The sequence below is a fragment of the Pan troglodytes genome, chromosome 17 (assembly GCF_028858775.2).
Source record: "Pan troglodytes isolate AG18354 chromosome 17, NHGRI_mPanTro3-v2.0_pri, whole genome shotgun sequence".
Classification (NCBI taxonomy): domain Eukaryota; kingdom Metazoa; phylum Chordata; class Mammalia; order Primates; family Hominidae; genus Pan; species Pan troglodytes.
Genome location: NC_072415.2, coordinates 20,431,705 through 20,452,646, shown reverse-complemented (window position 1 = coordinate 20,452,646; position 20,942 = coordinate 20,431,705). Strand labels below are relative to the sequence as shown.

General features: G+C 43.7%; 1 protein-coding gene across 1 annotated transcript in view; it reads left to right on the top strand.

The window, feature by feature from the left end:
* Positions 1 to 6,400: 6,400 nt before the first annotated feature.
* The window catches only part of APCDD1 (APC down-regulated 1), a 33,917-nt gene continuing 19,375 nt past the window's right edge, over positions 6,401 to 20,942 (top strand). Inside the window, exons 1-2 of the mRNA XM_016933292.4 lie at positions 6,401 to 6,803; positions 20,094 to 20,277. Of these exons, the coding sequence (XP_016788781.1) occupies positions 6,746 to 6,803; positions 20,094 to 20,277 (242 nt within the window). The 5' untranslated portion in view covers positions 6,401 to 6,745. The remainder of the gene's footprint in view (positions 6,804 to 20,093; positions 20,278 to 20,942) is intronic.

The window sequence follows — 20,942 nt, the reverse complement described above, 5'->3', positions numbered from 1 at the left end:
CGAATGGGTCTGCTGGAGTAAAACATTTGGTTTCATTTAATCAATCAAGAGTCTATGAAGAGTTACTAATTTAGGCACTGGGCTAAAGCCTATGAAAAATTTAGAGACACAGTGTAAGACAATAAACTATACAAGCATGTAAGATTTTCTTAGGTTTATAGGGTTAATTTATTTTTGACTCTGGGGCTTTTTTTTTTTTTTTTTTAGAGACAAGATCTCTGTCTGTCGCCCAGGCTGGAGTGCAGTGGTGCAATCGTAGCTCACTGTAGCCTTGACCTCCTGGGCTCAAGCGATCCTCCCACCTCAGCCTCTCAAGTTGCTGGGACTAGAGGCATGTGCCACCATGCCTGGCTGATTAAAAAAAAATTGTAGAAACAGGGTCTTGCAGTGTTTCCCATGATGGTCTCAAACTCCTGATCTCAAGCAATCCTCCAGCCTTGGGTTTGTGTCTGTTTATAGAAGTTTTCTCTTTTTGTAAGGACAGAAGCATCAAAGTCACCAACTTCTGTATGAGAAAATAAAACACATTTTAAGTTAGCACCTGGTATGCTCTCACAGAACAGAAGGTACATACCCTTAGCGCCTGTAGAGGCATCTCAAAACTCTCTGAACTTCAAGTTTGCGTCTCCACATTAAACAGCTTTGGCTGTCCTCTGACCCTCAAAAAAATGGCATGGTGATCAAAGGAGACCATGTATTTGAAAAATCTTTTGAGCATTTCAAAGTGTTATACAACTATGGAGATTAGGCATCATGTGAACTTTGTGATGTTGAATTTGGTGGCCCAGAAATGTTCTGTTTTCGCTTAGCTCTGCTTTAGAGACCTAAGTTTCAGCTAGATGAAATGCGATTTCATATGGCTCCTCTCCCTGAATATGCACAATCCAAAACACACACACACAAATGTGTACATTCTAAAAGGACTAGTCAAGTCCTAATACTGAAAATTTCAGAGATTCATGGCAGTGGGCAGCATTTTAGTACTTAGCTGGTCCACTTGCCTATCTTACAGAGTGCAATAATCTGTTTTAAACACTAAAACGTTTGAATATTTTATGCATGAAATAATGAACTATAGTACCAGATACCAACTGCAATAAATGTCCAAATAGCCTATGTAACATTCCTACCTTTTCCCTTTAGCTTGAATGTCTCAAAACACATCTAAATCAATTTTTCTACTTTCTACTTTTTTTTTCGGTCTAGTCTTAGAGCTGCAAATAGCACCTTACTGAGAGCCAGAAAACCCAGTGACTCTACCCCTTTAAAGTTGTGACTTTTAGGCAAACCACTCTTTGGCCTCAGTTTTCCCATCTGCAAAGAGAGACTAGTAATAGCTGAATTATCTCAATGAAAGATAACACTGAATGTAATGTTACAATGATGTAATCAGATGGTAGATTGCCACCCCAGATGGTCAGTTGAAGTAAAACATATTTGGTTTCATATAATCAAAACATAGTGAATTAAAGGAACAAAGTTATTAAAATGTTTGATACATGACTAATTGTAATACGACTAATCTTATAATTTTTCATCTTGTACAATGTTTCTCGAACTTCCTTTTTATTATTGCCCCTGAAGGAAGCTTTTTAAACATGTTTTTTTTACTCATCCCATTAGATTGTAAGTACCATGGATACACTTTACATTTGTTTAAGTACTGTCTTTTTGGAGGGCTATAAATCATTGTAATATCTAAGTTTTTTCACCTCCCCCTCTAAGAACCAATTTTTGCTCCCTTGGGGGCAATTTTGCTATTGGTGAGAATGTATGGTCTAGTCTAAACTCATTATTGTCAGTGAATTATTATTTAGGGTACACTTATGTAACACTTAACTATGTGCAGGTATATGCTGCTATTATCCCCATGTTATAGATGGGGAAACGGGCACAGCCAGATTAAGTAACTTGCTCAGGGTCATAGAGCTGAGAGATTGTGCCCAGAGAATCTGGCTCCTTAGCAGTTGTGCCAGGCTGCCTCTTATTTGTTGCATTTGTTTGAGTGTTGCTATGTGTGCCATAACAACCTCGGGTATGCTCGGAGTGAATACCAGAGTTTTTGTATCTTTCTGTTTCTGTAGTTGGGTGCCGAAGTGGCTTAGGGTGGTGTTGGCTCATAAAGACTCTTTTTTGATGCTCTGATATTATCCTGCCTCATTTACGAGTCCAACAAATGCCCATTATGGAAGGACTTGTGAAGGGGCTGGGGGAGGAGACACACACATAATACCCGATTTTCTTCCTGCCTTCAAAGGGCCAAATAATTTAGTTGCGCAGATAAAGCAGTTAGACATAGAAGGCAATCAGCACTAAAAGGAAGAGTCATCTCTAAGTCACATGAAGGTACAGACAAAAATGCTATTGAGGTCCTTGAGTGTCTCCCATCCCTGAGGTCATCTCATATTTTCTTCCAGTGGGAAGGTCCGTAGTCTTCTCATCAGTCCCCCAAACAGACTCGTGACAGAGGGTAAATGAACAGTTAAGCCAAATCCCCTTCATACATACCTGTTCCTAATTTCAGGTGATTGTACATATGTATCTGATACTCACCAGTTGGACAAAACATGAATGAATGTTTGCTAAGCTCACAAACATTTTATTTGTTTTCTCTGATAAACGCCAGGAGTATAAAATGGAATGTAACATTTAATTTCTTAACCTCAGAGGTTGTGTTGCTCAGGGATATATCTAAACTGCATTTTATTTTCAAAATAGAGCTTGTTCTACTTAACGTGTTTAAAAAATATAACTCCAAAATATGCCCCCTTCTAAGGGCCCCTCAGGATAATTTCATTGTCTTTGCCTCTGAGGGAGCTGTGTAGGATTTTTGAAATTTTATATCTACCATTTCTCAAAGTCCTGCTGTGGGCAAAAGACTGGAAATACTGGCTTAGGTGCTAAAAGGGGAATGGTGATGACTCAACCACTCCTGGCCTTTGGATGCTTCCAGTCTGTGGGAATTCAATGTAACCTCACAAGCTTGGAAATGATATCTGACAAGTTTCAAGAAAAGTCTATTCCTGGTGACATTTTGTAGGCTCTGAGGACTCAGAGGGTAGTCAAATGCTTTCGACCATACTCATAGTTGACTGTGTTCTAGAATCCATGTTTTAAATACCCTGGCCCTTCTTAGAACCGAAAGGCCTAGAATCTCAGAAATTCCAAATGACTAAATGACTCGCATGATGGCCCAACTTTATACCAATTTTCACAATGACTGCGTTAGAAAACCAAACTGTGGCCCAGGTTTTAAGGGGCATTGGTCCTTGTGCCTCCCAGGACAACAATGAAATAGAGTGTTCTGCTACTCTGTACTCACTAAAAATCAAGACACCCTCCTAAGAAAATCAAGCCAAGGCGATCGCCCAAGCTCTACATCCCAGGAAATTTACTCATGATTGAGCGTTCCTAGGGAAAAGCAAAGGACTGGTTCTGACTCAAAGACAGGCGATTATAGAGGCTCATAGGGCAACTGTGTTTGTGGAAAAAAACCGCTTGGTAGACACGTGACAGGCCTCGTGAGTTGGTAACTGAACAAATCACAGGCGTTCCAAGAGGTGATGTGTTGTGTGGCTGGGAACTTAGCTCCTTTGAGTTTCCTCTTCTCCATCAGCATGGCCAGGGTTATTTATGAACAGCTCCAGATATTCTAACACACTTGTTGATGCTCTTAAGGGGATCCTGTCCAGCTGTCCCTGCCAAAGACACTCCCATTATCACCAGGACCTGGGCTCCACATGTTCCTGCTTGAGGCTTGGGTTCTCGTAAGTGGTTTGGGGAATTCCCTGTGCTTATTTCAGGGGTCCCGATTCTGTGCTGGATTTAACAGCCACTTCATTACCTCCCTAGCAATGCTTTCTTCCCAGTTCTATTATTCTAAACATATATCCACAAATAACCTCTCTAAGACAAATTTACATGTCTTCCTTTTTCTTTCATTATTCTTCTCCAGAAGGAGGTACATTAACAGCAGAAGTGAAAAGTAATGCAGAAAATGAACTTATCCTCGGACAAATCTAGATCTTCTCGACTGTTGGACGTTGCGGGGACATTTTCAGGGAGTAGTAACTCTGGCAGGATGTTATGTTGAGGGTCGAGTATTTAAATCTATGACACTACATGGGGAAAATATACTGGCAAAACAAATTTGAAACTGCTGACTTCATTCTGGCTACATTTATACCACACCAGTAAAACCAGTTGGAAAAACAAAAATTGAAGCAACTTGACTGTCAAAATGACACCAAATTACAGCTGACCTGTTGGTTTTGTCCTTTTTTTAATAACAAAATCAAAAAATTAAGCACATACATGACCTAACTGTTCTTCTAATATGTGATGAATAACCTAAACATTTTTCCATTACTGTCAACCAATTTGCTTATACAAAAATGCACCATCCCTAACACTCTCTTAGCCATTTGCTTGTTTCAAATATTCTTTGATGGACTAAAAGGCATCAAATGACTAAAAGACATTGAAAAACTAAACACCACTTCATATGTGTTCTTGGTGACAAGGCTTTTGTTCTGCATAACCAACCAAGTATGCTGTTTACATCGTTTCCAACTGCCCAACATTCGTGAAGAAGTCAAATTCTTGGTTTAAAATGAAAATTTGATTGGCCCTTGGCAAACATTCAAATCTTACAAATCATAGTCTGCTACCCAAGCCTAGCAACTGGGATGAGAGAACGATCAGGTACAAAGTCAGGCTCAGAAAGATGTGGCAGAGCAAGACTAACACAAAATAATGCCTGCGCTCATAGGCATCGTTTTCATGATCTTCTTTTTGCCCACACAGGTATTCTTTCATCTTCAAGATTTGCAAACAGTAGCACATTAATCTTCACAACATCCGTGTGAGCTGAGCAGCTGGTACATTTTATGATCCTCTGTATTAATGATGGAAAGATGATAATGATGGTGATAAAAATTAAGACACATCAAACAGCGTCAGCACTATCACATCAAAACACCCATGGATTTCTCAGGTTAAAAAAAAAAAAGAAAAGTGGAAACTGTCAAATGTATTCTCATCTATTTTACTATTATACCGTTGCTAAGATCCAACTAGTTTTGAAAGTCTAACACATAAGGAGTTGAATTATTGCATTGTTCAAAGGGGCAGAGAATTCTCTTGGGAAATCAGGCATTTATTTTAATCTTTTTTTTTTAATGAAAAACACTAACAGTTGCGTCAAGAAATGTTCTCTAGACTCCACTGGGTCTCCTGTCTGCTCTTTATCCTAGTGTGGAGAAGAGGTGACATTAACCTTAGGAGGGGGAAAACTGCTGGAAGAGGGGAAGGGCTCAAGCAGGCCCTTGGCAGAGGAGGGACCTTCCAGGTAAATCAGATGGCCACTGCCTTGTACCCGTATTGGAGAACGAAGGACCCCAGGGGAAACTCTTCCTGCCTTTGGGTCTTAAACGCCCATGTAGTCCCCCCTCCCCCACAAGACCGCGAACACAAATAAAATCAGCGTTGATTGTGGTGATTCAATTTGCTCTGGGAGAGAAGAGGACTCGGCGAAGGGGCCTAAGTGCACGTTCTTAGACTGACAGGGAGCGTTTCTCGGAGATTTCTCCCGTTTCAACAAGTCATTTGCCTAATGGAAGGGGGAGGAAAAAGTGAACGGGCTCCTGCCTCCTACACCGTGCCCTTCCCAGGTTCGGGCCTATGACAAGGTTCTCCGTGCTCCCCAGAGGAGCCAGGCACTGGGCCGGGGTAGGCGATTTGTAGTGAAGACCTGCACCGCAACCACGAGGGGGCCCAGCACTGAGGCATCCTCACCCCCAGCAACCCTCCAGGACTCTCTCTTTGGTCTCCCCTCTCTCCCATGGCTGCGCGCTGGCACACACCCCGGCTCAGCAGGCCGCTTTGCTTGGATCCCACGCGAGGCCTCCAGCCTCGCCGCCCGCACCCCCTTTGAACACCTTTCCCCAGGGGCGTGGGCGGAGGCCGGAGGGTGACCCGCGCATTCTCTTTCCTTGCGGGCGGGGTGCGGGGCCAAAGGCTCCCACCCCCTCCAAGGAGGAAGCGCGCCCGGAATGGGGGACGGGGAGGAGAGAAAGGGGTGCGCAAAGCCAGAGGGAGGCAGAGGGGCCTGGAGGGAGGAGAGGAGGAGGGGAGGATGGAAGGGGTAGGAAGCTGGAAGAGGAGGGGTAGGCGAGAGAGGGGAAGGAGGGAAGCGGGAGGGGAGCGGGGGGAGGAGGGGCGGCCGGAGTGGGAGGAGGGGAGGCGTTGCCCGACGCGCCCTTTCAAGTCTCCGCGCTCCCCCCTCCGGCGGCGGCTGCCCGGGGGCGGTGGCTCGGCGTCACCTCCCCCGACCGCCCCCTCCCGGGCCCCTCCTCCGTGCCGCGGCCAGGCTGCCCCGCCGGCGGCGCGCTGGAAATATGAAGAGACGCTGCAGCTGCGGTGGCGGTGGCGGCCACTGCAGCTCAGAGCGGCGCACGCGGCGGCCGGGGCGGGACGCGGGGCCGGGCGCGGAGAAGTCGGGGCGGGCGGCAGAGAGGCCGGGACGCGGACCGGGCCGGGGCGCCCACAGCCGCCCGACGGCCCCCAGAGAGCGCGCGCCCCGCAGCCCCGCGCCTAGCCCGCCGGGCATGGGGCGCGCGGCAGCCGCCTGAAGCCCCGGCCTGGCCCGGCCGCACCCGGCCGGAGGCGGAGGGCAGAGCGCGCCCAGTTGCCCGGGCACCAAATCGGAGCGCGGCGTGCGGGAGGGCCCAGAGCAGGACTGGAAATGTCCTGGCCGCGCCGCCTCCTGCTCAGATACCTGTTCCCGGCCCTCCTGCTTCACGGTGAGTTCCCGAGGGCCACTCGAGCGCTCCCAGCCGGCGGGGGCAGCCCGGGCGCCGCGGAGCCCGCGGAGGCGTCGGGTCTGGATCGCGGCACGGTCTACCCTGTCCCCTTGGCGGGGCGGGTCCGAGGGGAGCCCCGCGCCTGCCGTCTCAGCCCTGGGAGAGGGGGCTCTGCCCACTTTCCGAGGCTTGGGACCCCTCTCCCCCAGGGCGCCCGGAGCTCTTTGCTGCGGGACTGTTCTTTTTGGAAGGGTGGAAGCTCTCCCACGCAGACACCTTTTATGTCCAGAATCCGTTGCATCCAGTCCGAGGGAAACTTTCGTCCACTCTGCTGGATTTTCCAACTGTACACTGCCATGAAATTGCCGGCTCTGCGAGCCTGTTCCCAAAATGTCAGAATGCAGCAGGCTCTTGATGTGTTCCAAGCGTTTAGGAGAGTGGAAAGAGAAACTGATCATTTGGGAAAGACACGTCTGTCTGCCTTCTGAAAACTAGTGTTTGTTGTGTGCCTGCACTTTGCCTCGCGATTGAGGCGGGGTTGTGGGGTTTTCTCCCAAGTGGACTGTTGCGTTCTCTGGGTGTAATTTTAAGAAACAGGGGACCCCTATTAGCCAAGATTTAATCATTATTACCAGTCTCCCAAGGTGCACCCAAACTTGACGTCCCATTTCCTGGGCTTCCAGTGCCACTTTTCCCCAGGGGTTCTAGTAAACCTTTAGCTAGAGAACATCAGCCCTTTCAACGGGTTCCAGAAATTGCGCTGAAAACACCAAGACAGAATTTCTTTGGGGTGGACAAGGCAGGTTTTATGGCGCGTCGGGTTCATAATCCTGACAAGCCGTGGCAGATCACGTCGTGTTGATGTGGATGTCCTGAGCAAACTGTCCCTAATGGTCAGACACCTGACGTTTCAACAGCATGACTTCACGGCTCTCCTTCCTCAACACCCACCACAGCCACCCCAAACCTGTAGCGGGCTCCGGCTTCAGAATGCATGGTAGCCAGGACTGAAAGTCAGGCTGAGGACCTTCCCTCCGGAGGATCAAGGAAAGGGAAGAATTGTTAACCCACAAGCCACCGGGATGCTGTTTTCTTTGTAGTCCTGCCCCAGGTGGATGGCTCGCATAGCTCCACAGGCTTTGTGAACTTGTCTGGCCGAGCCAGACCTGTCCAGTTGCCAAGGTGTACTCAGAGCCCCAGTGATCCCAGAATTTTAACAGTCGGGATGGAAGGCTTGCAGTTCGAGGGCAAAAAGAGAGAAGGTATAATTATAGGGTTGGACTCCTAGGCCCATCTGCTTAGAATTACAGAGCAGTTTTAATCTTTGGCTGAAACATGAAACAAATCAGAGCCAATGAACAGATCAAACAGCAGCTGCCACACACACAAGAAAAAAAAGAGAGAGATGAAACAGGAAACATTGTCCCCCTTTAAAAAATTGTTGTAATATCTGTGAAGAAAAAAGATAGTATGGTCAAATGATTTTAAAATTTAAAAAATTACTTAAAAAGTTGGTATGAACAGCATTTTTGGGGGTAAAATCATTGCCTTTTAAACTACAAAAGTGATCCTCAGAGATGCAACCTTGTACACAAGGTAACTCTGAACATGTTCTCCCTCTTTTGAGAGGTAGGGGTTGTAATTATACTTCCTATTTAGCAGTCCAAGCTGGGGTAGTAATGGCTGACAGGTAACAAGAGCCCAAGTATATCCTCAATGAAGACAGGAGCTCCAAATCTCCTGAGTTTGAGAATTTGAGTCTGGAATCTTCCATAACTCCGGGGATCTGAGGGAGGAGGGCTCCCCAGACCCCATGGTGTTGGGAGGGGGATTGGGGAGCAAGGAAATAACTGGGAAGGGCAGTCTGAGCTATAAATGGGAGCACAGTGGAGACAGACCGTGTGCGTGCTGGTATGTGTGTATGCATGTGTGTGTACACATATGTGCATATGTATATATGAAGATAAGATAAAAAGGGAGGTTTGCAAAGTTGAGTTGGGTTACATGGATAAACCTATAAAAAGTTATCCAATTTCAGAATGAATCTGCAATGGCACAATTATTAAAACTAATGTTGCTCAAAGGTCTACTTAGATCCAGCAGAGAGTATCAGACTCTAGTGCAGAAAATAAACAGAGGAAATCATTGTTCAAGTTTTAAATCCTCAGGATTTAAGAAAGGTTTGCCATAATTAGCAAGGATAATGTAAAGCACCAGAAAAGAATGGGATATTCTTCCTTTCCCCTGTCCCCCATGACATCTACTTGATTGAAGTACTTTTAACAGCAAATGGGTATTACTCAACCTAACCAAGGGAATGGTTTGCTGAATATGTGATACTCAACTGATAGGCGCTTTGCAGGCATTTAAGAATTCTGTAGTAACAGATGGAGTGTGATCATATATTTAAATAGAAGTTATAAATCTGAAGGCAATTCTTGAAATCTTCTAAGGAATTAGTGATTTTTTTTCCTGATAAATAGGCATTTTATTTTGCTAACCATAGGATACCATTTGTCTATTTATGGGTCAACTTAGTAGATAAAAGCATTTGTTCTATGGTGTTGGATGTTCCTGTGATAAACTTTAATAAATTTAGTTTCACACATCATTTAGAGATTTATTTGTTACACCACCAAGTCAGGTTAAGAAGTGCAAGAAGTGCATCCTGTGTGAGGATGCAGTAGATAACCATTATGTTTGGCATCCAGTCTTTGTTCGGTTTTGTGGCTACTTCTATTTCAATTCATTGCAACTTATAAATCACCCCTAAATCCTATCAGTGAGTAAATGAGGCTCTGGCAAGACTTGAGCCTGTTGTTTATTTAAGACTGCAAATGTGGTGCGAGACCCAAGTTCAAAATTTGATGGCATAAAAGTATACATGTCAGTTTTACTTTCCTCCTCTTCAAATTCTGAAAACAATTGCAGTACTTAATCCAAATAAAGCCTATTTAATGTCATGAAGGTATGCAGCTGGAATATGTCCATTATCACTGTTTTCTTTGCTTAGATAAAAGCCACAAAAGTTTCAGATGTCAAATTCTAGAAACCATTCAGCTCCAAAACACAGATTAGCATGAGGTATCCAGAATAAGTGTGGCTGTAATGCCGCAGTGGAGTGCCTGATTCTCTTTGCTAATGGAAACATTTGATTTTGAGTTTTGGAGCTGATGTTGGGAGAGATGTTCTATTCCCACACCCTGTTTACTTTTGTAGAATTCGTTGACTTTTCTGAGAGGTGAAGGCTCTTTCAGCTCTCTCCTTTCATTAAAGCTTATTCTGTCAAGACTTTTAAAAACTTTGCAGATTACCAAATGAGAGTTTAACCGACATAATGTGAGGAAACGTTTATACAGGGTAAAATAGAAATCTTTGAAACACTATTTTACTCAGGACAGTTTTTGTGACCAAGAAAACATTCTTTCCTGCACTTTTTTCCCTCCTCTTAGTCATAAAAAGAAAATGAAGTCTTGAAAAGAAGCATGACTCATCTGTACCCAACAGGGGCAAGGGTCTTAGACAGATGTTAAATATCCTCTGTTAAAGAGATTGACAAGCCAATTTCATTCTTTTATACTAGCTGAGTTCATTCTTTTTCCCCTTAAATGAGAAAAGAACTAAATATAGGTGGGTGATATGTCTCTGTAATTACATACTACTATTTAGGGAGAGACTGATGACAATATAATCAATCAAAGGGAGGCATAAAACATTTCAGACCAGAAATAGAAGATGATGTGTTAGTGATTGTCTACATCGGTTGAAAGATACACAGCAAGGCATGTCTTCAGTAGACTCTTCCCCTGGAGTTGAAGTGATCGCAGGGAAAACCAGGAAAAAATCCGCTACCATCCTGGACGTATGAGTTCTTAATGGGTTGGTTTTGTGTACATAGGCCATTGCTTAGTCCTCTCCAGTTTGGGAATAAAATTATTGTGGAAAGTCATGTGATAGGTATGTACATCTCGAGGTTGGAGAAAGGATATGGTATCACCCTAAAATTATTAAGGATATTCTGTTCTGCAAGGGTTTTCCGGTTTCATTCGTTCAGCTAACGATTTATTCAGAAAGTTCATCTATGAGGGCCTACTATGTGCCAAGTGCCACCACTTGCCAGGTCCACTGGCCGAAAGGTAGCATTCTCCCTTCCTTGAGGATTCTTGAAGAATATCTAGGTGAGAGAAGGGAAGAAGTACTGATTGTAGAGCCCCAGAGCTGAGTGGATGGCACACTGCAGTTGATTGCACTATTTTCCCTGCTGGGAATCCCACAAGCGTGCACACACACATACACACACACACAGACCACAACTGTGTTGAAGAGGGTGGATGTGGCTAGTCAGCTGCAGATCCAACATGCAAACTTTGCAACCTCTGGTTCAGCCCCAGTGTCCACCCTGAGGACTGTGGCACTATAAAGTGGCACAGAAAAGTAACTTGTTTTCAACTAAAGTCAAATGGAGCCAGGAATTTGAAAACTTGACCTTATTGTATTTCTCATAAAGAGAGATGACTTTTAGATATGAAGATTTTAAGATGGGCAAAAGCAGCAAGCTTACTGCAAAAAAAAATGGTAATAAAAACAAGAACTTGATAAGCAGAAGTACCACAATGGTGGTAAAATTCAGTACAGTCTGCAATACATACATGCTTTTATTTCAAAAAAATGGAAACCTGTGCTGGAGTTTATCTACCAGCACCCACTTCAAAGCACACATTTACAGTAATGACTGCTTATTTAATTGGGCAGGCAATTTCATGGCTAAGTAATTACTTGCATTTAATCTAATCAGTCACATTTTATGTATCACAACAATTCTAACTGGAGAACACTTTTCTCAGTCTGATTATTAAAGTATACAGGGCACATTATATAAAGTACAGAAACTTGCAAGATGATCAGAAAAGAATCATTTTAAGCTCTCCATAATGGTTGATATTTTGACATTATACTTAGTCTTTGTCAAGTTCAGGTTTTTTCTCTTAAGCCTTAGAGTACATGTATAGAGATTAACCTGATCAAAGATTAGTTTAGCCCCAAGTGTGCTTGAAAATTATTGTTTCCTTCCCAAATAATTTTACATTTTATTATGTGTAAAATAGATCAGAACTTTTGATTTCTCAGTCAATATAGATAGGCAGGTGAAAAACCATGGAATATATTCATCTAGATAATTCAGATTGTTAAAACTTTGTTGAGGACGGGCATGGTGGCTCACGCCTGTAATCCCAGGCCAAGGGCCTCCTTTGGGAGGCCAAGGCGGGCAGATCACCTGGGGTCAGGAGTTGGAGACCAGCCTGGCCAACGCGGCGAAACCCCATCTCTACTAAAAAATAAATGCAAAAATATCACCTGGGTGTGGTGGCGCATGCCTGTAATTCCAGCTTCTCGGGAGGGTGAGGCAGGAATATCGCTTGAACCCAGGAGGCGGAGGTTGCAGTGAGCCGAGATCGTGCCACTGCCCTCCAGTCTGGGTGACAGAGCAAGACTCTGTCTCAAAAAAAAAAAAACAAAAAACAAACAAGCAAAAAAAACTTTATTGAAAAATCAAGGACTTGTACATGCAGTATACTGTCCTATTTCACTTTTTCCTGTATATGTCGCAATGATTCAAGCCTAAGAGATACCTGAGCACATAATAGTCACTCAACCATTTGTTGAATGAATGAATATTGACTTGCAAAAGTCCAGCAGGCACCCCACCCTTTTTCTTCTCTCACTGTCTACAAAGGCTCTGTTGGGTTTCCGGGTACACTGGCGTGCTTCCTTAGCGCACCATGGGTTTAGGAATGAGATCTGCTGTGGATGGCTCTAGCAGAAGTACTGTGTGTGTTCCCTTTGGAAACTATGCCAAGGACTGCTTTCTATGTGCATGATCTGGTGAATTCAGGGGATGTGAACAGTTAACCTGACACACAGGCCTTTTATTTAGGGCATAAACCTCCATGTCAATGGTCAACCCTGTGCTTCCTTTCATTTAGGTAACTCTGTTTTTAAAATGTGATATCTTTGGGAATTTTCACTCTCTGGTAGCCTATGGTGATTATGATTGTAGTTACAATCATTGTGCAGTCATTTAGGATTACTATCATGGGGTAATGTATTCCTTGGGAGTAAATCACTAGGGTACACACGCAGGTGCACACACTTACATACCACCGAGCCCTCCAGAGCTCCAGGATCTCATTTAGTGCTCTGGATATGGTTGTCTATAAAATTATGTCCTAAAGCACATAGGGCTTAATTTGTTTCTAACAGATGAACCATTCCTTCCAGAATCTACTTTATTCTCTGACATTCATTTGGAAGAAACTACTCCCTTTGCCATAATAATTTTATCAGGGCCCAGACCATTGGACCCCCAATGTTTGAGACCATTTTATGGTGGAATCATTTGGATAACCTTATTCAGAATTCTTCTGGACTGGGAACAGTCCCTGGAGAGCTTCAAGTTTAGACAGTACCATGGACTGACTTTACACATTCTCAATCAAGAGTGCCTCTGTACCTGTATAGTAACTAGCATTTGATCAAATGAGATGATATATACATAAAGTGAATTGTCGAGTGTAATGCAAACATTAGTCATTATCATCATGATTATTATGTTTAGTTTATAGAGGAAAAAGAAAGGCATATATTAGATGACTTACCCAAAACCACTTTGAAGACCAAAAACTCACAGCCATTTTCTTAATATTTGTTTAATCCTTTCAGATAACTCTTTTTTGCAGATTCACTCGCAACAAAATCTTAGTGAATGGGAACTCCATTCCCTAGTCCCCTTAATTAACATCTAGAATCTTCAACTAATCAAAATGTTGACATTATTTGTGTGTGTACTCTCACATATAGTATATGGTTTCTAACTCTTGTTTTATCTGTAAAATAAGAGGAAAAAACTCCGTAGTCTACACAGTGTTGTTACGTGTTCATTCCAATACCTTTCTATCCACAGCCCCATTCTACAGGCACGGTAGTGCCTTAAGGCACTTCTAAGAACCTGAATCATCAAAGAAAGATCATAAGGTCAAACTGCACTTGACATACAATGGCAGAAGTTTCAACAACCAAATATTGTGATTAACCAACACTTCCAATTACACAAGTAATCCAATTAAGTGGAGGGGCTTAAAAACTTAGCATTATATATAATAAGCACATTTATTATTATAAATAATAGGTGTACTCACACAGGAACGGTTATTATTAGTGCGGTCCTTGAACTTAGCATTGCTAAACACTGGGATGATTGATTTATGCAATTTAAAATGTATTAAAGGAGGCTGTATATATATTTTACAAAAGTTCCTTTTCAGATGCAGATGTACTGCTAAATTACTTGCTGCTTTCCTTCCTGTCTTCCTTCCTTCCTGTCTTCCTTCCTTCCTTTCCCCCTTGCTCCCTCCCTCCTTTCCTCCCTCCCTCCCTCCTCCTTCCTTCCTTCCTGTGACCCTCCCTTCCTTCCTTCCTTCCTTCCTTCCCTCCTTCCTTCCTTTTTTAATGTAACTTTTTGGTAATTCTTTCCCCCACAAGATGCAAGAGATGGTCAATGCCTCTCCAACACTACAAAGAAGATTTACTGTAGTTTGTTGGGAGCTGTTCCCTTCTTTTATCTTTCTCATTTATCCAGTCAATAAATCATACAAGACTGAACCATTGCAGTAGCCTTATCATTGATCTTCCTGCTTTCAATCTGTCCCCCATGTCCCTCCAAAAAACCAGAAAAGTGATTTTTCCAAAATAAAATTCTTACCATACCATGACATTGCAGAAAATCTTTTGGTGCCCCCCCCCCTTCACCTTTCCAGTGAAGTCCCCACTCTGCGTTAACAGATGTGTGGTGCTCTCAACTGTGGCCTTGCCTCCCTCTGCCCCTTGTCCTAGGTCACCCCGTGTCCCCTTCTCTTAGAGCCTCCTATGCGAATCTCTCACTCCTGCCCCCCTATGCTTGAGTGTGCTCAAGCACACTCCACCTAGACCACTTCTGTTCCATATTCAGGACAGAGATGCCTCTCCATGAGCCGTCAAGGAAGAATTCAGACCCTGCCCCCTCTGTCTAGAGTCCTCTACAACCCTACAGTTTCTTGCCCAACCGAGACTCCCTGGGGCAAAATGTTTGTAGATGCTATGTCCAGAACAGTGCCTGGCCCTTCAGAGCCTTACTGATTGGATGAATGAATGATTTGCTAGTTCTAGTCCCGAATTTGGAATTGACTTACTTCAGGCGATGCAACAAACACAGGAGCTCCTTAGTTGACCAGAAATCTAAGACGAGTGTCCTTGGAGGGCACACCATGACTGATTCTTGAGAAGGAAGCTTTGGGGTTTACCGGTCTAACTTTTATGCTTGGCCTCTGCTGCAGCTGAAATTGGTGCTTCAAATGACTTTTTAATTCCCAGCCATTTAACAGAAGTAGTACTCACAGGAAAGTCATCCACATTTGCCACATCAGATGAGCCAAGTAAATACTGGATACCACTTGCAGTGGTGAACTGAAGCCCTAAGAGTCAGTTTCTCCTGCCTTACTGCAACTTCTTTCACTTGACCCATTTAATTTTGCTCCTTAAGAGTGAAATTAATTTTGCTCCTTAAGAGTAATGAAGATGTTGGGTACTTTGAAGGGAAAAGATAAAAATGGAATAAATACCAACCCCATTTTTCCATCTTAGAAATAGAATATCACCCTAGAGTGTGAGCCTGAAATCACTGTGTCCTTGCGGAGCTGTGCCAGCCTTGGGGTTCTCCATCTGGCCGCTCACATGGGTGCCCTGGCTGCACTGCCAGCCTCGCTGGGTTCCTGAGCTGTGCTCATTGTCAAATGTGAGCAATAGCAAAATGGATATTGATCTTTAGAAACCCTGGGCTATTTAATATCTTTTTTTTCCTGCTTTCCAATGATTTGCATATTGGAGGTTCTTAGATTGTATTTCTTCCATCGCTGGTTAAAAACGTAACTGTAGGCCTCCTTTCCCGTGTGACTCTAGTCTTATGAATGACCCATACAAATGCTAACCACCACTCCCTCTCTCTCTGCCTTTGAACTCCCTAACTTCCTTCCCAGAACCTCCTTCATCATTTTGACCCTTGTTCTTTGACATCCAGGCCAGTGAGACCTTAAAAGCTTCAAAGTAAAAACACACACACACACACACACACACACACACACACAAAACATCTTTGTTAGTCTTTATGTTTCTGGCTCCTAAAGTATAGCAAATAAAGGTTTATATTGTTTTATTTGTTTATTTTAGAGACAGGGTCTCACTCTGTCACCCAGGCTGGAGTGCAGTGGTGCGATCATAGCTCACTGCAGCCTTGAACTTCTGGGCTCATGTGATCCTCCCGCCTCAGCCTCCTGAGTAGCTGGGACTACAAGCATGTGCCACTGTGCCTGGCTATTTTTATTTTCTTGTAGAGATGGGGTCTTGTTACCTTGCCCATGCTAGTCTCAAACTCCTAGCATCAAGCCGTCCTTCCACCTCAGCCTCCCAGAGTGTTGGGATTACAGGCATGAGCCACTGTGCCCAGCCTCCTTGATAGGTATTTGTTAAACTGAGTAGAACTTAGCAGCAACTGCAGAGCTTGGCACTTTGGGCCTCACTCTCTTCGACATTGAGGGTCATCATTTAACTTTGCCTGGAGGCCCTATGTCCTTATACTTTGTCCTCCTCAGAGCTCAGACTGAGCCTGGATCCTCCATGTGACTTTACCATGATTTTAACTGTTCTGTTAGTTAGAGGGGACTTTTTGAGGGTGGTCTAAGAGCCTTATCATTATTTGAAATAATACCAACCGAAATGGAATGAAAGGCAGGGTGCTAAACTGAAACCAACCTTAAGAAGTGGGTGATGTTTTTATCCCTTCATCACTGATGAGTAGACAGAGGCTTGGAGAGTTAAGTGATTTGTTTAAGGTCACTGCGCTAATACTGTGTTTTATTGACTGCAAGATACCCATCTTTTTCGTACTTTAAGATCTCTGCAGGCGGTGTGCATCTCACAATCAGTGGGGACCCCAGTCTCCGTTGGCCTCCAGGCAGTAGCCATGAGGGGTGACATTCCCTTTGCCTGTGTGAACCAGAACACAGATGCTCATACTGTCCCCACATCACCTTTATGTCCATCCTTGGGACTCATCTGGAGATTCATTGCAAATAGGCTGGTTTTGAACATCAAGAGAGTACACATCTGAGTCAGCATGCTTGGTTTTTTTCCTCCCTCACTCATAAATTACACTCTCAGCACTGAAAAGAAAAACCACAGTGAAAATCAGACAGATCTTCTAATAGAGCAGTGGAGTGTTAATTTGACATTAGTGAAGCAAATATTTATTGCTGGAAGAATAACTGCAACTCCATATTTTCTCACACAGCATCAATCAACTACTTGGAAAGGAGAATGCCCAAAAAATATAAGGCATTGTTTTTGTTTTGTTACTGAGATACGTGCAGAGCAAACAGATTATCTGTCACACGTGCAGCAGTGCCACCAAATGCAAGAGAAATTGCCAGATGTCTTTGACTAGATACAGAAATGTCAGTGCCATCGGAGGCTGCTGCAAGTGATTCACGGGTATCTCGTGACTGTTGTTAAGGCATCATATCATTGTGTAAATGTGCGTGTTTTGTCACTGATAATAAAATAATGATACATCTTAACACTCCTTGAGGTCTTGGATTCAGTGCAATCCTTCAAGTGGCAGATCTAGTTTCAGACTCGAGCAGCTGAGCTATAGAGATTTTAATCCACATCCACTACACTCCTGGCTTTTATTATCTTCATGGGAAAATACTTGCAGGGTGTAGAGGTTTACAAATCAAGTTTTAGAAGACAGCTTGGTTGATAGTGAGATGATGGCTTCTTTACTGAATGCTTAGTAGCGTATTTATAGCAGAATATTCCCCAACTCCCAATACCTTGTAACTATAGCTAAAATCTATTTTAAGTTAGCCACATCAAAATCGATCATACTGTTGACCCACCAGACAGCAAGTTATACTGGTTTCATTCCTTGACTGCCTAGCAGGGACACTGAGGAAATGTTGACAGTTACCAAGATAACTACAACTGTTGAGGCTGGGAGAGGTCCAGTAAGCAGGCCCCTCTCCCCTACTCTGGTTCGGAACTAAGGGAGCGTTCAACACGAGGGTGAGGCACTTGGGGATTAAAACGTTAGTGTAGTGATAAATACTTAATCAAAAGACACAGTGTAGATGGGTGCCCATGATAGGAGTGCTCATAGTTCCCCCCGAATGTTTCAGACTTCCCATCTGGCCCAGTGCCACAGCTGAACAACTAAAGGGGCATGGTCCTCACCCCCTGGGGGAGCTGATCAAAATGCATGTGCTTTGTAAATAGGCTGGTTTTGAAAAGAGAAAAATGACTGAATCAAGCATGCTTGCTTCCAGTTCCATAACTCATGTGGCTTCACCAGGGGAGGGCAGAATGAGGGATGGGGAGGGAATGCCCAGGAGTACCACTCTAGTGGAGATGCCTTGCCTCGATGGAACTCGAGGCCTCAGGAAAGGAAGCCCTGGCTTAATAACCATGACCATGAATAATAACAACACTAGGCAGAGTTCTCATGTTTAGAGTTTGCCCCATTCTAGCTCAGGCAAGAATCAGGGGACTTGGCTAAACAGGGCTGAGTGAGGTTGCGTTTAATTTGAACATGGCACTGTCCTCTTTTGTCTAGAATCTCTTTTCACAATTTTCATTTAGTTGAGTAATACCCTTAGGTATATTTGTCTCACTGACATTCATTGCATGTAAAATCTGTAAGAACGATCAGAAGCTGTCTTTCCATCTCAAAGCCAGAATTCTACTTAGAGGGAAAATCTGGGAGTTCAGATACGGAAAATTCTGTCTTCTCAACACCAAGACTTTCCATCAAAAACTAGTTCAGTCTTTTGAATGTTTTGTCCACATGATGGTAAATATCTGAATATTTAACAGATATCTGAAGTTACCATCCTGCAGGTCTCAGTTTATCCAGGTAGATTTTCATCATGTTGCTGTAAGTGACTATATTCTGAATCTAACTTCTCATTTTCAAATCATCTCTCAGAAACCGTGCCTCTCTATGAAGCTATTTATGTGTTGATTAAAAAATATAATTGCTTCCTCACCAGTAGCATTCAAACAGGTACATTTTATTTATTTCGTATATTTAAAAAAAGTTTGTACAGTTGTCTAACTAGTGTCTTTTCTGCTAACACAGGGCTAAATACGTAGTAGGTCCGCCATAAATGCCTGTTGATTTGTTAATCACTTCAGGAGTGAATATCAGAGGAGACCGTGGCTTTCAGATAATAATTCCACCAGTTTTAATTGCTTTATTCTGAACATTAGGCTGGTGGTAGTTTTGCACGGGTAGATTGTGGCCAACCTGCATGACTCGTTCTGAAGATAAGTTTACTGCTAGTATGTCTTTACCCCTGGGAAATAAACATATGTAATCTTCTTGCCATTATTCTTAATTTAAAGCCCTGTATTGTATGTTTAGGTTGTTTCTGGCCTTGTGAGGGTGAGGGGCTGGACTTGGAAGATAATTGGGGGGGAAGTGTCACACCACGTCCCTATTGTAGGAGGGTGCAAGGCTCACACCACGTGGTGAGCAGCCCTGTAGAGGGCGTCCACTTGAAGACAGAGAACCAGAAGATGCATGGCTTGGTGTAAGCAGATGGAGCCAAGCCAGCAAGCACATCCCAGCTGGGAATCTTCCTAGTCTCCTAGGCCTTCTCCTTCCATCACTGCCCAGGCTGCAGTTTCACTGAGGCTGGTCTCCTTGTTCTTTCCTTTCCTCACCTAAATCTGTCATTGTGTAAATTCACCCTTATTGATGATACCTCTTTCACCTCTCCCCACCTCCTCCACTTTGGTGACTCCAGAACATGTTCATTTCTCTCTGCTACAGTGCCAGTCACATTCCCTTGGCCGCCCTGCACAAACACTCCTCAGAAGCACAACCTTCATTGTTGCTTCATAGATGCATGGATTTGATCTCTGGCTTTGCCAGGAACTAGCTAAGTGACCTCAAGCAAGTTATGTTGGTGATCTCCAAGGACCTCAGTTTTCTCACCAGGGAATTGATCTACAACGTACAAAGTACGATGCACTTTGGAATGTGCATCGTACACGAGAGCGCGCACTGTGATGACACCTTGTAGAATAAACAATCATTTCCCACCTTCAGCCACTGTCTGCTGCAGAGGTGGTTGTTTGGCCTGATTCATGTCTGCTGCTACTTCTTCTTTTGGCTAACTTTCCACTTTTATTTTTCAGGGCTGGGAGAGGGTTCTGCCCTCCTTCATCCAGACAGCAGGTCTCATCCTAGGTCCTTAGAGAAAAGTGCCTGGAGGGCTTTTAAGGAGTCACAGTGCCATCACATGCTCAAACATCTCCACAATGGTGCAAGGATCACAGTGCAGATGCCACCTACAATCGAGGGCCACTGGGTCTCCACAGGGTAAGAGGACAGGTGGGGTCTGGGAGAGGCCAGAGAGCACACCACTATGGAAGACCCTTCTTATGGGTTCTCAGATGCAGAGACTTTATATCATTTACAATGATTTAGGTGTTGCCCAAGTTCTAATGAAGAACCAAACCACTCTTTGAAATTATGGTTGGTTAAGAAAAAGAGCTAAGTACTGTAGAAATCTTATGCTAAAGCAGAGATTATATTGTACTCCTGTTAACCACACAGTGTGAGTGAATAGATCCTTGTTTACTGAACTCTATGGGACCACTTGTGTATAAAAAGAAACCATTAGCAAGTGAAATTAAGAGGCTGTGTTTCACCAAGCCTGAAACATGACTTGCAAGCTCCGGATGGTCTAAATATTCTAGCCATATTCTGGTAATTTAATATATGGCTTCAGGGTTCTAAGAGTAAGTTAAAAGCTACCTCTACTAGCCAGGGTGCAGTTCTTGGATTCTTTTCCATGCTATGAAGCTGAGATTTATCCCAGTTTGAGCTCTGGCTTATCTTCCATTAGAGCTTTTAAAAATAGCCTAGAGGCAGATCTGCGATTTTTTTTTTTCTACCCATTAAATTGCTGAGAATTAACAAGACTAACTCTGGGATCTGATCACTTCTCCCTGTACGCTGTTCCCGGGATATGGATAGCAGCC